Source organism: Podarcis muralis, chromosome 3 (genome assembly GCF_964188315.1).
Source record: "Podarcis muralis chromosome 3, rPodMur119.hap1.1, whole genome shotgun sequence".
Taxonomy (NCBI): domain Eukaryota; kingdom Metazoa; phylum Chordata; class Lepidosauria; order Squamata; family Lacertidae; genus Podarcis; species Podarcis muralis.
This window is the reverse complement of record NC_135657.1, coordinates 27,612,919-27,629,160: the sequence shown is the minus strand read 5'-3', so window position 1 is coordinate 27,629,160 and position 16,242 is coordinate 27,612,919. Positions and strand designations below refer to the sequence as shown.

The following is a 16,242-nucleotide window of genomic DNA, read 5'->3' as shown; positions in this document are numbered from 1 at the left end:
ACAGAGGGTCAATGGAGGCCATCTCCAACAGACTCCTCACTGCCTCTATCTCCCTGCCTACTAGACTAACCGGCCCACCCCCACGCTTCAGCTGCCAGGGCTCCTTGCTGGAGCCCCAACCCCAGAGAACGCAGCTGTCCTTCTCCCACCTGCCCCTCTCCCTTCCCATCCCAGTGGAGCCTCTTGCCTCTCCTTGGTGGGTGATGGCGGTGCTCTTCCCCACCCTTCCTCTTAACCGGCCCAGGGGCAGGGGGCACGCACACATCTCATCGCTGGCCACGAGGAGAAAGACAAGGAGGCACTGCTAATGCCCCAGCCCTGAAGGCTTGGCCCAGGTGCAGCTTGGCTTGCCTCCCAGTGGCTCCAGCCTCAATGAGGGAACCTGTTGTGTGGGCGTCTGGTTGTGCCCCCTCCAAAATGCACACCCGGGTCAGTGGTCCCTCTTCCATCCCCACACTACGCCTCTGGCTGGATGCTTCTTTAGACAGAAGGGGTGGGAATTTTCACTAATACCGTCTGTCCATGTAGTATCACTTTCCACGCCGTTTGAGAGGAAGCCCCAACTTTCTGGAGAAGGTTTTCTGGGGGCATAAATGACTGCAGCAGAAAGTCCTCCCCCTCCTTCAACCCACAGCACCATCTTGTGTGTGAAGTTTCACAAACTTTGGTCTTAACCCTTCGTGAATGGTTTTCAAGGAATGTTGCAATGTTATTGAAAATTAAGCAGGTGCAGGTCTGTTCAGAGCCTAAATGGAAGACCACACTTGTTTTGGTTCTTATTTAAAAGATTCATAGCCTCTGTTCATCAGTCATGATGCTCTGGCAGGGCAGAGCATAAAGTAAACTACGCAAGAAATGTATGCACAAATGAGAATAACTCAATAACCAGCTGCTTTTCATTTCACTCCTCATGCCTTCAAGATTCTACAGTTTTACTTGCGCATTTCTCTTTAGTTATCTGCATCTTCTCACAAAGTATGCTGTTCATTAGCCATTCCCAAGTACACACTAGATGGCAGAGGCTTGAGTGTCTATCGGTCATGCTGCAGGCCTAAGGTAATCTGTGCCTGAAGATATTATATCAGACAACTTTATCTTTTTAAAAAAACAAACACAAAAGCAGGCATTTCTGTGTTCTCACAGTATTTCAAGCACTTCAGTGGAGCTCTGTAATAAATCTTGTTGGATCCCTCCCTTTTTTTCTTCTTAAGATGAAATACCAATCATACCAAGTAGTTTGCCAAATTTTCTTTATAACACAAAATTTGAAAAATGAATTATATGCACACTTTCTGCAAAGGAAAATAATAACATAAAGGGCAGTGTGTGTGTGTCTTAGTCCTTGATCAACAATTCACCCTAGACTCCCAGTATAACACACAAGCATTTAGCTACCTAAGTCCATTAATGCTAATGGCTTCATGCTTTTTCTTTTATTCATCACCAAACTGATAACACTTGGTCAGCTTTTTATCAGCCTGAAATATTGACAGTAGAATGAGGTTCTTCCCTTAGCCAGACTATACCATTATCTTGTTCTTATAACTTAAGCCATCCTGAAAATGCTGTTACAATGAATTTATTACAACAAATTTAAAGAGCCATAAAGTGGTACTGGGTTCTTTGCAGCTGCTGTGATTTATAATCATTGGGCATGACCCAACCGGCCATATTTAATCCCATTAATTTTGCTTATTTGGAAGTTAGTGGGACTTAAAACAACTTATTTTTTGTCAGATTGTGCTCTCAGATTTTTAAAATTTTATTTTAATTATCAAGTACTCTACAAGGACATGAATAGTTTTATGTTGATGGGTCCCTGTAAGAGACCCATTTTTTTCTGGATGAACATTATGCTGGTTTGCCAGTAATATGGCAGAATTTTATTTGGATTCTCATTTTTCTTAACCTTTTATTGTGATAACATTGACATTAATCTACACGCTTTGTAAATAATAGCACAGTCAGTATTAAAGGGTATGTAGGATGCACCTTCTCTGAGCCAACAGTAACACACTATGTTAGGGTGCCCTTTAAAACAATACAAAAGGTTTAGTTAATGCAATGTATCTTATAGAATGTATCTTACAGAAATAGGCTGCCGCATCTCCGTCTCTCCCTTTCCCCCCCAGGGGCGCGTCGTAAGGAGACGGGTGGTGGTGGGCAGGCAGGCAGCCCCTCTCTTGAAAGACTTCCACCGCACTGCCAGGGGAAGCCAGAGGCGGCAGCGGCAGCGGCGGCTGAGGAGGCGGCCTGAGGGAGGAGGAAGAGGAGGGGATGGGTGGCGCTCCAGCGGCTGCTGCGGCGCAGCAACCACCTCATGCCGAGCTCACAGGCGGCGTGGGCGAGAGTCTCCCTCCCTCCCTCCCTCTGTCTCGGCGGGGAAGGGCCGATGGGACTCCTCGCGTCAGGACGACGGCAGCTCTGACGTACTGCTTAGCATACCCTCCAACCAGTGCAGCATCTTAATGTAGTGATTTCCCCCTCTGCATCCCTTTCATAACTCTATTTTTATAAATCATTTGCCCATCCATAGTTCAAATTTTTACTACAAGTTTGCTGTCAATCCTACCAATGTATGTAACTCTTTACAATAGCTTTTCAACTAAATTATAAACTTTCCTCATTCTTTATTAAAGAGGTCCTCTTCCTGGTTTCTAATTCTGCCTATAAGCTTTGCCATCTTCATCAGTTTTGTCTGCCACTCTTCTTTGGTCAGAGTTGTAGACCCTTAGGATCATCTAGTCCAACCCCCTGCAAAACACAGTCAGTCGCAGCAAAAGCAGCATGGCTCCATGAGTGCCGGATTTCTGTATAAGCTAAGCAAAATCCCTTATTTTGGCTGCTGATCCCTTATTTTCGAGGCTGCTGGTCCCTTATTTTCAAATCTGTAAGTTGACAGCTATGCATAGAACTTTTCTCAGTTCAGGCACAACTCATCTTTAATGTGGAAAGGAAACCTCCAGACTTTCTAATAACAGAGATGTGTGACCAAGGGTGCAGACAGTCAGCTGCAAATTCATTCATAAAAACATTAGATTAAACAGAAGCTATACCATTGTAAGCATGGAAAGGTCCTCAATCGGGGAGCAGCCATTGCTTCATTGTCATAGGATATTAGGAGTGTAATCTCATACCTAACAGAGATTTACTCTGCTTGCGGTCTCCATCTTGGAAAAGCTGATTTATAGCTGCAACATCCAGCCTATTTTACTGTTAGGCTTTTCTCACTGGAAAAGAGAAAAGGAAAAGGAAACTTAATGCTACAGTCCATTGAAAATAATCAGTTTATGAGGCACAGTAAAACAACTGAAGAAAAAGGTCACTAATTACTGTATTGAGTGAGTTTGGATGTGCATGTAGCTGAATCATCATCAGGGGGAAAAATGCATCTGTATTTGATTGAAATGTGATCAGAAACTTGAAGGGCTTTTTCTTTTTCATTAGATTTTCATAGTCCCCATACCAAATAGTTTTCCACACAAAAGTTTGGTGAGTTTATTTATTCTGAGTGAAGCAAACTGTTTTATGTCTCTACTGAAGAAGGTCACTGTGTCAAGAATAATTAGGGGAAATGGAACTGCAAACACTACAGGATGAAATATTGTATATTTCTTACTTTCAATTATTGCCTCCTTGGTAGAATCATTAGCATTTGGCAGATTTGTTGCTGAGTTTGTTGTTCTGCTTTGAAAGTTTGGGATAGGCTAGATGTAGCTTGATCTTCCTGCACTTCTGTCATGACTTGCAGTTCCTACTGAATTTCTTCCTTGATTTTTGCTGACCTTTTGCTTTGTCTCATTGTAGTCTGATCAAATAACTTTTCAGGTTTAGTTTTTCTTAAACTTGTGACTTCACGTCTCCTTTAATTAGGAAGGGCCGTGCTGTACAGGAGAATGATAGAAGGCAAAACTAAGAGGTTCAAGGAAAATATATTTACAAGCTAGTGAGGAATTTTGGAAACCAGTTCAATACATTTTTTTTTAGTACCATTGGTTTTCCTTCCTCATGATTCTATGCTTTCACTTTGGCTTATTATCTGCCTCAGATCACTCCTAATCTTTTATTCACTATGTGCTTAGCCTAATCAATAAGCAGCCTCACTCACTGCAGAATTTCTACTTTATGTATGCTTTCAACTCTTCCAAATTGTAACGTGTCCAGATTCTGCCTTGGCTGGGGTACTTGTTGTCTAAATTTGTCATGTTTCAGATCATTACACTGACTTTAATTTTGATGTATTTGTATTTTACCCAGCTCTAGTCATGGTCTTTCCCCCTCAGTCAGTTTAATTACTTTTTGCCTGGGCAATGTTTGTATTACTAAAGCCATTATTAAACACAGGTTTGCGCTGAGCCTAACAATGGAAATCAAGGAGATCACCAATTAGTTATTTGGAAGACTTCAAGATGGGTTAAGTCCCTTACAGTTTAAGCTCTGTGAATATTATGAATAAGAAACTGTTTATTTCATGTAGCTTGCTTAAACTATCTCTTATCATGGGATGAACAACACTGACTCTAACCTCTGCTTTTTTTTTAAAAAAAAGGGAATGAGAAGTAGAAGACCAACAATCCTAGAAACTAGAAAGAAAAATTCCTTTTGATTTGCTTACATATCTCATAAGTGTGTATGTTTTACATTAGTGCTATATTTTACTGAAGTTCAAAGTTCCACAGAAAAACGTATTCTAGTTGTATCAGGTTGCCAGTGAGCTCCAATCCTGGCAAGATAAGTCTACTGCACCTGAGGCAGAAGACAAATGTCACAGTCACACCACACATTTAAAGCATTATTATGCCACTTTAACAATCATGGCGTAACCCAAAGTTTCCTGGAAACTATAGATTGTTAAGGTGTTGAGAGGTGTTGGGAGACTCCTCATGGAGCAACTGTTCCCAGCCATCCACATAATGCACTGCAGTAATCCAGGCAGGATGTTACCAGAGTCCAACTTTTCTCTTACAGCTACTGAAATGGTCCTGTGAAGATATCCTGTGTTGTGAACAGGAAAGGGCAGATCAGGCTTAAGTTGGTCCATGTCTTTTTCACACATAACTGATAGGAAGTCTGTTTCATCCCATTTTCGAGTGCTTAAATTCTCAGTTATAAAATTGTATACATTTTCAAGAGGGAGGTCATTTTATCCTCCCTCCCTTCCTTCCAGATTATAAAGTGGTTTGAGATATATATATATATATATATATATATATATATATATATATATATTCCTTCTTTACAAGTTCACACTACTTGGAGAATCTAGAAAGCACAGCACAGTACATTGTAGTTTAAAAATGTTTGTGAAAATGCTCCAGGAAACAAAAAGTCCATTATTACAGGTAGTCCGGAACTAACACAGATCTGGTAGGAAAAAATGCTGGTGGCTTCCATGGGTACATGGGGGCAGCCATCTTTTTTCCGTACATTTATCCACAAAGGGACAGCTCATAAAGATATTTGGCTGGTTCCTGGAGCTTTTTCACAAGCATTTCAAGCTTGTACAGCAGTTTAACACTTTCTAGCTGCTTCAAGCAGCCTGAAGCTGTAAAAAAGAAGAAGAAGGGGCAGGAAGACAGAAAGGGTCCTTGGGTAAACTGTAATAATAATAACAACAACAATAATAAAGCAGATGGACTATGCAGTGAAAGGTTTGTAGAACCGTGGACTAATTTGCATATATACTTTCCAACCTGCAGTGACCCTGGGCAGTACAAATCAGGTATGTTTGTTTCAAAAGGTGGAGCATATAAAATCCTCAAGCTTCCCTAGTAATGAAGTATTCTTGAGTGGTACTATTACTGGCTGTGCAGGACATTTGCCCATGAAATATTATTTCTGTGACTTATGTACCCAGTCCAATTGGTAATGATTGCATATGTCATTCATATTTCCAGAGATAAGTAAAAATATATATTGGTTTTAGGCACTCTGGTTGTATCTGAGGATGCAGTTCATATAATATAAAAATGTTGATAATTAACTGCATTATTTCACCCCCACTCTCTTGATATGTTGGAAATTAGATGCATGAAGAGTACCAACCTTCACTTTACAGATGGTCCATGAAATTAGGCCAGGAGAAGTTAAATGACTTGACTAATGTTCTACGCTGTGTCTGTGGCAGAACTTGGTGCAGAATCCATCTCTCTTAATTTACAATCCCTAACCACTAGCCATTGTTCTCTTCCTAAACAAAACATCATTCAGGAGCTAGGAGGGGAAAGTGCTTCTAATACATCAAATCTTATCAAATGACTCTAAACTTATCTCGCCTTTGTTTTCACCAAGGTTTGCTGTAAATCTTCTTAACTAGAGAGCAACAGGACTGGTGTCCTTGCTAAAAAGAGAAGATTGATTTACTATATTCATACAGAGGCAGGCAGCTGCTTCCAGTGGGTACATAATAATGAATGTAAGCCTGTAGACACTTAAGAAAGTCTTAAAGATTGGATGATGTTATAAATGTTTGTATAGTAGAAAAACTGAAAAGGTTTTATCCCCAATGTCTGTTTTGAATAACTGTGCAAAAAAAGCCCCTTTACACTATCTTAGAGGTTTCTTATTCCTCAAATACTCTAATTGATTGCTCATTGGGCTCAGTCAGCCCAAAGTAGAGAGAAACTTTGTACAGACATCATTAGTTTTTCTCCATTTAAAGATTAATCATGAAGAGCTCTGGCTCTTTAATTCTGTAATTTGTATATTTAATGGGCTGCTGCAGAATCTATGACAGTAATTAGCATAGCCTGAAAACTCATTAATACGCAACAACATGATTAATGCAACATTAATGCAAACATGACTGAAGTTATTTGGGTTATGTAGTAAGAAGATTAAAGCTAAAATGTCCTGTTTGTTTTACCAGTAGTGGGTATAATGGGGTGGCAAAAAAAATAAAAACGGGTATCAAATTTGTCACTTTAACATAACAGAATGTACTTGAGTCTAAATCAAGATGATTTCCTTGATCCAGAATGATAGGATGTATAGAACACCATTGCTTTGGTCCTATTATTAATTCCTTTATTCAGCCAGCCACCCACATTCAGATTTGTTTACAATTCTTTTTCTTTACCCTATTTAGATTGACCTCCTTTAGCTTCTGGTTGCTTTGAGATATTGCAACGATAATAACGGGGGCAGGGGGGAGTAATTAGTTGATTGTATATTTCAAATCTGCCCCAGATCACAGTTACTACTTTAAGAAAGTATCACAAAGTATTGCTTATGAAAGGAGCCTCAATGTGCAAGTCAGCAATCTCCGTCATCCGGTCTCCCCAGGGCCTTAGCCCACCCCAGTCACTTGGGTTCTCCAACTCTCAGGAAAGCGATTAGGAGGGTTTAGCGGATGGAGCATGCCAAAAGTCATCTCATGACAGCCCCTTCTGGTAGTACTTTTCTGAATCCAACCCAAGGAGTTTTAGGAATGTTCCTTTTTCTGCTACCAGCAGAGTTAAGTTGGCTATATTTGCACTACTGTACTATCAATTTCCATGAAAAATCACTTGTTCACTGTTCCTAAAGATAGTTGTGTTGCGGAAGGTATCGTACCTCTGGGTCGAAAGTCAGGCTACATAGTTTTTCATCTTAGAGCCATCCAGCAAAACACAGAAAGTGTATGACAGAGTGATGTGGAAAGTTGAGAACAATGAAGAGAATAGAATAAAATAAAATATATGAAATCAGGAGGTACCAATTGAGACACTCAGTGGCTCATCAAGCTGTAGGGAAGGGCTGGAAAAATATATTAAAGAGACTTTTCACCATCCAGCTCTAGCCTTTATTTAATATAATAATATTCAAAGCTTCTCAATTAAGGGTCCAACTATATATTACAGGTACCATGTGGCAGCTCCTTGATAGAGATCTAATGTGGTTTCTGTAGCATACGGTATATGCTGGCAAAGCAACGCTGATAGAAAGAGAGCACTTTCAAGAGGATCGTACTGAATCACATGACGCATCTACACACTGCAGCCGGCACACTAATGTGTCACGATACACCGTTTGGAAAGCCCTGCAATAGACCAATGGCTCAAAACTTGATGTTCTTAGAACGTGACATGCCACACCAGTATCATTACCAAACGCACTAGTACAAATACTGTCAAGAGTTTAGGTATTATTTACAGGACTGTCAGGCAATTACTGAAGCTGACTCTTTTACCTTGTGTCTCTTATTAGTTGTTTTAATGTTGGTTTTTATGTATTTTTAATCTGCCTTCAATATTTTAGTAGCAATCAGTTTTAAAAAGGTAAATATATGTAAAGGAATAATCAGGAATTAAGTAACCATGACATCGCCCTGAGGACAAATTTCTCTGTTTTTCCCTCCAGTTCTCCTTTTTCTTTGTGCCACCCCATGTCCTCTGAAATGCCACCTGAACACTAAAGGAGATTTTGATTATATCCCCTGTTATGTTTATTCAAAGACAATTGTTGCCTAGCTCTGAACAGCTACTTTAATAGCATGATTGATGTTCATTATCTCAAGTGAACGTCTTAATATTTGTGAGTACACTGTGATGCACTCGGTGACAACCTGTGGCATGATTAAAGTCTGTGGGTCAAAGGATATTGCTTGTGGCATGAGGTAATTAGCAGCCTTATGTAATATGAATACGTGTTGCAGTTATGATTCTTTAATTTTTCATAATAGTTTCTGTCTACACAAAGAGCTTCCCATTACTTATTATTTTCTGCCTGGCAAAGGAAGGGGGAAAATGAATATGAAGAAGTTGATTCATTTGCTACAGCTGGGTAAAACCCAATAAATTAGCCTGCTCTGTGTTTAATGTGCTAAGGGGGAACCACAAGGATATGGGTATGAGTAGATATGAAGTTAGAGCATATTGTTAATCATAACTGCCCTTGTTGAAAACAGCATGGAATCCCACAAATAATTTTAATATTTGTCACAAAAGTGCCAAAATTGTGTCAATAAAATCCTCACCAAATGCTTACTTTTCACTGTCCTCCTCAGTACATGCTTTTTCCTGCCTAGCAGCCATAATTGTAGACAAGGACAGCCCAATACATTTTGCTGCCTGAGGCGGAGCAGCAAATTGTATCCCTTGCTTCATGTCAAGGCACATAGTACTATCCAAAGCCAGTCAACTTCTTTTGACACCTGAGGCAGAAAATTTGCCAAGTGTTTATTCTCCATGACAGTAAAATACAGTGTGGGGTTCTTTGTACAAAGGCTTACATTACTTCCTAGAGTAACCATCTCAGGTTATGGGGTCACATGGTCACTCTAGGAGGTCCTGCCAGGATGTAAGCCTGTGTACAAAGAGCTCCCAGTCTTCCATTTTGTACATTTAATAAGGCAAGTGTAACACACACACCTGCCTCTAATGGAATTCCTTCAAAGTTCTTCCAGTCTCCAAAAATGAGTGAAATATACTCAGAGTTGCAAAGTGATTTCATGCTCTTTATTCAGCTCATAGTGGTGAGGAGGAATGAATGAAAGTCCCCTCAAAGTATCTGCTTTATATACATTATTTACACAATGGGCTGCACATGATTGGCTAATTCCGGAATTCTGCTGTAAGCCAATCAGGTTGTGGATTCACTTCTATCTGGAGAATGATTGGGTGGTTCCTGCCAACCAATCATACTGCTGCATTGTTCTAGGACCAATCAGACTGCTGCATTCTGAATCCTATTGTTCTAGGACCAATCAGACTGCTGCATTTTGGATCCTATTGTTCTAGGACCAATCAGACTGCTGCAGTTTGGTTGGATCCTATTCAACTCAGTACATAACACCGAGGGAGAAGAAAATACCACTTTTGTGCAAAGGAAAGACTCGTTAAAATAGGAGGTGGAGTTTGACACAGCACAGGAATAAACCATCTTTATTAGTGGTAGGAGGAAAGGTAGAGCAGATGGAAAAGTGAACGTCATCTTTCATGAGGTACATTTTTAGAAAGCAACACCTGAGCAGGTAATTTTTCTAGTATATTCAGAACTCATGTAAATTGGATCATGTGCTTCAAGTGCACATATTTCCCTTGGTCCCCCCTGGATAATGGTTCTGGCTTTTTGTTTCTTATCAGACACATTGATTTCTATGAATGCATGAAAAACTGAGAGGTAAATAATATCCTTTTATTTCTAACCAGGCATTAAAGTGAGTTTCAGAACTAAGGAACTTGATGGTCTAATTCTTTTCTCCGTGTCACCTGGGAATCAAGAGGAATATATTGTACTTCAATTGCAGAGGGGACGTCCTTACTTTCTCTTTGATCCTCAGGTATAGTAAATTTGCCAGTCTCAAAAGCATTTTATACCTTTTAATGATATGATTTTTCTTCTTTTTCTGCTTATTAATTAATAGGTTAATGGGTTCATTTAAATTGAATGTAGTGAAGTTTGACCTATTGTTTCTCTTGCACTGAATTACTAATAAGTTATCTTAGTCAAATAGAGTTAAATTTCTGCATTAAAATTGTTTGGACCCCATGAAATACTGACACTAAGATTGTATAACTCAAGATCTTTGTAGATGCAGACAGAACTTCAGTAATATAATCTCAAGCTCTGCAAAGCTGACAACACTCCTTTTAAAACTATATTATCTAATGAAATAAAAAACTGTTTATTATGTAAAAATAACACAAATGTCAGTATGGCCAGTATTTTTTTTTTAAATGTATGTATTAAAAAGTGTACATGCTAATTCAAATATAAGTTTGGCAGAAGAAAAATAAACCTATGATTAGACAGCCGAAGAAGAAACTTTGAAAAGAAATGAGAACAATGTGGATTTTGAATATATTGCATATATTAAGGGCTTTCGTGTGACTGTGTCACCAGTGTGAAGTACAGCATGTCTTTTTTTGCTGCCAGTGTGTGGCAAGAATTCTGGAAGCATTGCTGAATATATTGCTCTGTGAGCTGCACTTGTCAAAGTGTAGGGACCAGACCAGACCAGTTAAATGCAGATTAGATTTAGGTTTATGGTCCCCCATACATAAAAAATGGACAAAGGGACAAGTCATGTGGCATCGTAAAAACTGACAAATACACTGTGACATGAAGTTTCATACCAACATAGGAACTGCTTTGCTAGTCCATCATCTAATTTCCAACAATAGGATGGCTAGCAAGTTAATTACTAAGCCAATTTAGCAATATTACAGTGGTTTTATTATTATTGGAAGCCAAGACCTGTCCCTTGTTATTTGTTCCTGGCATACAACATAGTCCTAACATCAGTCTTGCATGGAGGCTACAGGTTACAGTTCCAGGATTGATGAGGCCCTGGGCATGGTGTGTTCTGGTGCACCAGAGTGTGTTTTTTTTTTAAAGAGGCACAGGGCAAGCATCAACATTGGACTTCGCCAGGGAACAGCTAAAGCCCTGGCAGCTGCTTAAGGACACCAGATCCTGACTTCGGCCCTGACTTTAGTAGATACATAATGGGCTTGATGACCAACTATGAAAAGCTCCCAAAGTCTTCCCCAGTGCAGTTTCTATCACCACTGTCCTGCTCACCATCCTAATGGGTTTGATGAGCATACATCACAAGATTGCGGGTATGGGCAGAAAAGCCACTAGGAAGAGTAGGGTGGAAATAAAAGATGTAGAGAGCCAGGCAGAATTTGGGGGGCTGGAAGTAGGAAGAAAGGCTGAGGAATGCCCATGTAGGAGCTAGCTGGGGCAGAGAGGAAGCAACTTTGCATCCAGGCAAGTGGTGTGGCTGCTGGAGACTGCTTGTTAGCCTGGGGAAGAGGTTTAAGCCAACATACCTCCAGCCTTGCATTCTCCCAGGAAGGCCCCTAGCAAGTGAGGCAATGGCAAGCCTCAGGAGCCCACTAGAAGGGCTGGTCAGGCAGTTTGAAGGTACATCTCTTACCCAGAGTTCTGGATACATAGGGAGCTTATAACCTGGAAGGATGAAGAGACCCTTCCCAGGAGGGCACCAAGAGGGAAATATATTAGACAGGGCTAATATATGAGAAGAATGCTAGTCGTTATCCACCTTCCCAGCCTCCCTGAGTTAGTTACTTGGGTTTACGTAGACCAGGGGTGGGTGGGTGCAGGAAGGTGACATTTGTGCCTGAATGGATCAATTGCTGACCTGGACATTTAGATCCTGCTATCTGAGACCCAAATTGAGACAAAGCAGAACTTGAAGCAGTTGAGAAGGCACTCTGTGATGTCTTTGGAATTAGAAGAAATATACTCACCCAAAGAACCTTAGAAAGAGTTGTTGCTGTTTTGTAGTGTTAGGGGTAGTGGAGCTGTACATGCCCTGAGATCCCCTGGACTTTCTGTTGTGCTTTGTGAACACTTGGGATATATAAAAAGAGCTGTTCAACTGCATCTTGCCTTCAGTTCTTTCACTGGACTCAGAACATCATCTGGAGGTGGAGCCTCCTGACATGGACACCTCATAGCGAGAAAATGAAACGGAAGCGAAACTTGTCCTTGGTGGCCTGTTATGTCTGTTGGGCTACCTTATCTAGCCTCCTCTTTCCACAAATACATTTATTGATAATGAATCGTATTGGTCATTAGGAGTTTTCATCCCCCACTAGTGAAAAGTTAGAGTTTTGGTGAGGAGACCATAGAAGGATCTAGATAAGAATAACTTCTTCTTTTTTGAAAGTGCAGTTCCTTTTCCACCTGCACATAACTGGCATGAAAATGCAAGCGTTTTCTCCTGGAGAGACCTGCTTCTTTCTATAGCTTTTTATAAGGGCTATTCTTGTCCAAATCTTTCTTAACTCAGAATATTTAAATGTGATTACTATAATTGAAATTCTTTTACTCCAAAGCAATTCCTATTAGAGCTGACAGCACTGTTACAAAGTAAATGGGTTGTGGACTGTAGTCATTCAGATTTTAACATGTTACAGAAGCATTCAGAGGACTGTGTCTCATATCTGCAGAGTGATTTTCTCCAACTTTCGACTCTGGTTGGCATATTCCCTTATGTAGCTTAAAATGTTGAAATTGTGTTGCTACAAATGTGATTTCTGATGAATAAAATAAAATGCTCCAGATTGTTGCCAAAACATATAAAGAATCACTTTTGTAGACACCTCATCTTTGGCATGCAGCATCGTTTGTAACAATTTTAACGCTAACTAAGTACACTTTGATGAGACAGCATTTAATAAAATGCTCATTAATTTCATCATTAGCAAGGGTATGCTAAGAAGTAAGCCAGTTTCTTATGTCACGCCCAATTAGCATCCCATGCTAGTAATCCCATTAGTATTGTTGAATTCACTAATGGAAAAACTAATGGGCATGCTACCAGGGCACATTAATTGGGCATGACACCAGTTCTGGTTTTAATTATTAAACTACGATAATGAAATGTGTGTTTGTAAAATATTAAAATGTTGAAATAGGGTGGAAGACAATAAAAAATAGTGTATGAAACGGAAAGCTTGTTGGCCTGTAAAATGCATTCTCGTGGGACAGAGAACTTCTCTGTGTACCAATATATCAGACTGATGAAAAGCAGTAACTCTGATGAATACTTACTCTTTTTGAAAATAAGCACATATACCTTTTGAAAATGCTTAGGATTTTATCTAGTAATCAGTGTACTTGAGAAAAGAAGAGCTAGGAGGAAACAGGTCATTTAACTACTAAGTAACAGCTTTTATGTAGCAACATATTTTGTTTAAAAAATATATTGTCATCGGTGTATCATTTATCTTGTATTTTAGACTAATATTTGGGCATCTTTGTCCAATACACTCCTACTGTAGTGGCAGACATAAACAAATCTTAGACGCAGGTCTGATTGACATAGCTGTATGATTGTTGATGGCTGCTGAAAATATCCTTGATAATGCATCATGCACTGAATCTGCTGTTACTATTAATGTGCCATTCTAACTTTGACTACTGTGAAACATGTTGAGCTGCTTGATACTGCTTTTCCACAAAGCTGTACATAATATGAATCTTAATTTGGCTATATCCCCAGATAATATATTTTATTACAGTCTCCTTCATAAAGAACAAACACTAATTAAACAAGAAGTTCCCTATAACACACATTCATTCTAGAATGAATGCATGAGCACTGTCATTGCGTTTTCCTGTTGTTTTTAGTATTGTGCTTACATCTGTTTTGCTTCCTACAAATCTAAAATTTATAGAGTTCATTTGCCAGGCCGTTAGTCATTCAGATCACTAAAATCATGACTCTTGTGTAATAGGTTACAATTATGTATGTGTTTGGATACATTTATTTTAATACAAATGGAGAAAATTGTGATTATACAGAAGTTTAGTTTTAAATGCACTTCTTACATACAAATGATACCAGAAAGCTGTCTCCTACAAATGCTATCACATGCTGTCTTGGGGTGTGCGATTCCTCTTTTAAGGATTGGGCTAATTATTCCAAGACAGCCATCATTTATCCAAATACAGATTCTACATCCACTTTTGACAATATACTCATCCTGAAGCTGCTAGGCATGGTGCTGCAAAGAGCTTTCCATAAATAATCTGCAGTGTTTGAAAAAGGATGCAATTAGTGTCAAAAAAAAAAAAAAAAAGCTATTGATTTTTCTGTCTTTGGACGCAGAGCTAGGACCCACTAACACCTTCCCCTTCCCCTTTTACATTCCCCTACTCTGAGCTGCAAAAGGAACTTTGGATGAAATAAAGTGAAGTTGAAATGTTGATCTTATTTCTCCTGCAGCTCTAGTGAAAAGTAGGGATACCGTGGTAATCTGACAGTTCGATTTCCAACACAGATATTGTTTCACTGGTACGAGCAATTACCTGGACCTTCCTTATGTTCAATTCTGTCTAGTTTACTTTTTACCAGGGGGAGAAAAATAATCAGCAGGTGGATGTGCAAACTCTTGCGCAAACTCACCAGAGAGAGAAACAAACAGGAGGCTGAATGCACATCAGAACACATGTTGGAATGAGCATCTAAGTGCACATCTTACCAGCCAAGCATGTCAGTAGGATGCACATTCCACTATACATACAAATCGCATTCCCACCTACATCTAGTAAACATACATGCTTTGTCCTTTCCACTATAATGTGCATCCATTTGAATAATTTATTTTTCAGGAGTGAACTGGCATATAAAACAGAACTCTGGATGTATCAAAGTTGTTTTCAGAAAAACAAAGATATCACAATACCTTGGAAATAAGGTGGAAATATTTTATACAGACCTTAAAAGAACTTAAAATCTGTTCCTGGGCATTGGAGAACCGTATGGGAATAAGTGTTGGGGGCTGCAGATGGAAAGGGAGTTATAGCGAATCACATCCTCTTATTTGAATGGAGCAGAAGCTTGGTGCTCAAGCCTTAGTGTCCAAACATGGTTCTTGGAAAGTTAAGTGAAAATGGCTCAGACCAGGATTCAAAGAACCATGAAATTAGTTCCATGAGTTCAAGGAAGCTTTTCTTAACCAGCAGTAAAAGTGAAAAGTTCCATCATGTAAGAAGAAAGCTCCCTACATATGTCTAAGCAGATCTTTAAATTCTAGTATTGATGGGTGTAACCTAACTGTGGCATACTCAGAATAGATGCACTGAAATCAGTGGACATAAATTGGTCGTGACTAACTTAGGTCCATTGATTTCACTGGGTCTACTCAAAGTATGATTTAGTCAGATGGCACTCATTATGGTTTCATCTTCTGGTTTAGGCTGCAAACCAAACCGTGTCCAGGAAGTAGAGGAACTTGATGGAGCACTAGGATCCACCACTGGTTGGGGTGGAAGTTGAAAGTAGGCTAGACAGACTGGTGCACCTGCCTGGCACTGGCTTAGCAACTGAGCCTGAATTGGGCCTGATGTTGCTGCATGATGGCAGTCAGGCAGCCTTGAGATCCAGTGGATGAAAGGGTACCTCATTCCTCCACATCTCATCCTCACCCAATATCAGAACTTTTTGTGGTCTGCTGTTGGTGGGGATCCTGTCAGTGACATGTTTGCCTACCCACGTGTTCAGCAGGCATAACAAGGAGCTCTGCATTGGTGGAGTCTGGCAGAACTAGGTGCAGGGTCACTTCTGCCCAATTCCTTCTCTACTCCCCAACCAGCAGGAGTTTTGATTGTAGTGCCCCTCTGTAAAGCAAGCATCCAGAAAAGATGAAACCACAGCCAACAATAGTGCCCATGGTAGTCTTGACGTACAAATTTGAAACAAATGTAAGAAATGCTTCTTTGTTGAGCTTCATAGATATTAGAGTTTTATTATATGTCACTATACCCATTAGTAGAGCTATA

The 16,242-nt window shown here is 39.8% G+C and overlaps 1 protein-coding gene across 1 annotated transcript in view; it reads left to right on the top strand.

Moving 5' to 3' along the window:
* USH2A (usherin) overlaps positions 1-16,242 on the top strand; it is a 433,394-nt gene that overhangs the window by 117,127 nt on the left and 300,025 nt on the right. Inside the window, exon 22 of the mRNA XM_028724645.2 lies at positions 10,131-10,261. Coding sequence (XP_028580478.2) covers positions 10,131-10,261 — 131 coding nt within the window. The remainder of the gene's footprint in view (positions 1-10,130; positions 10,262-16,242) is intronic.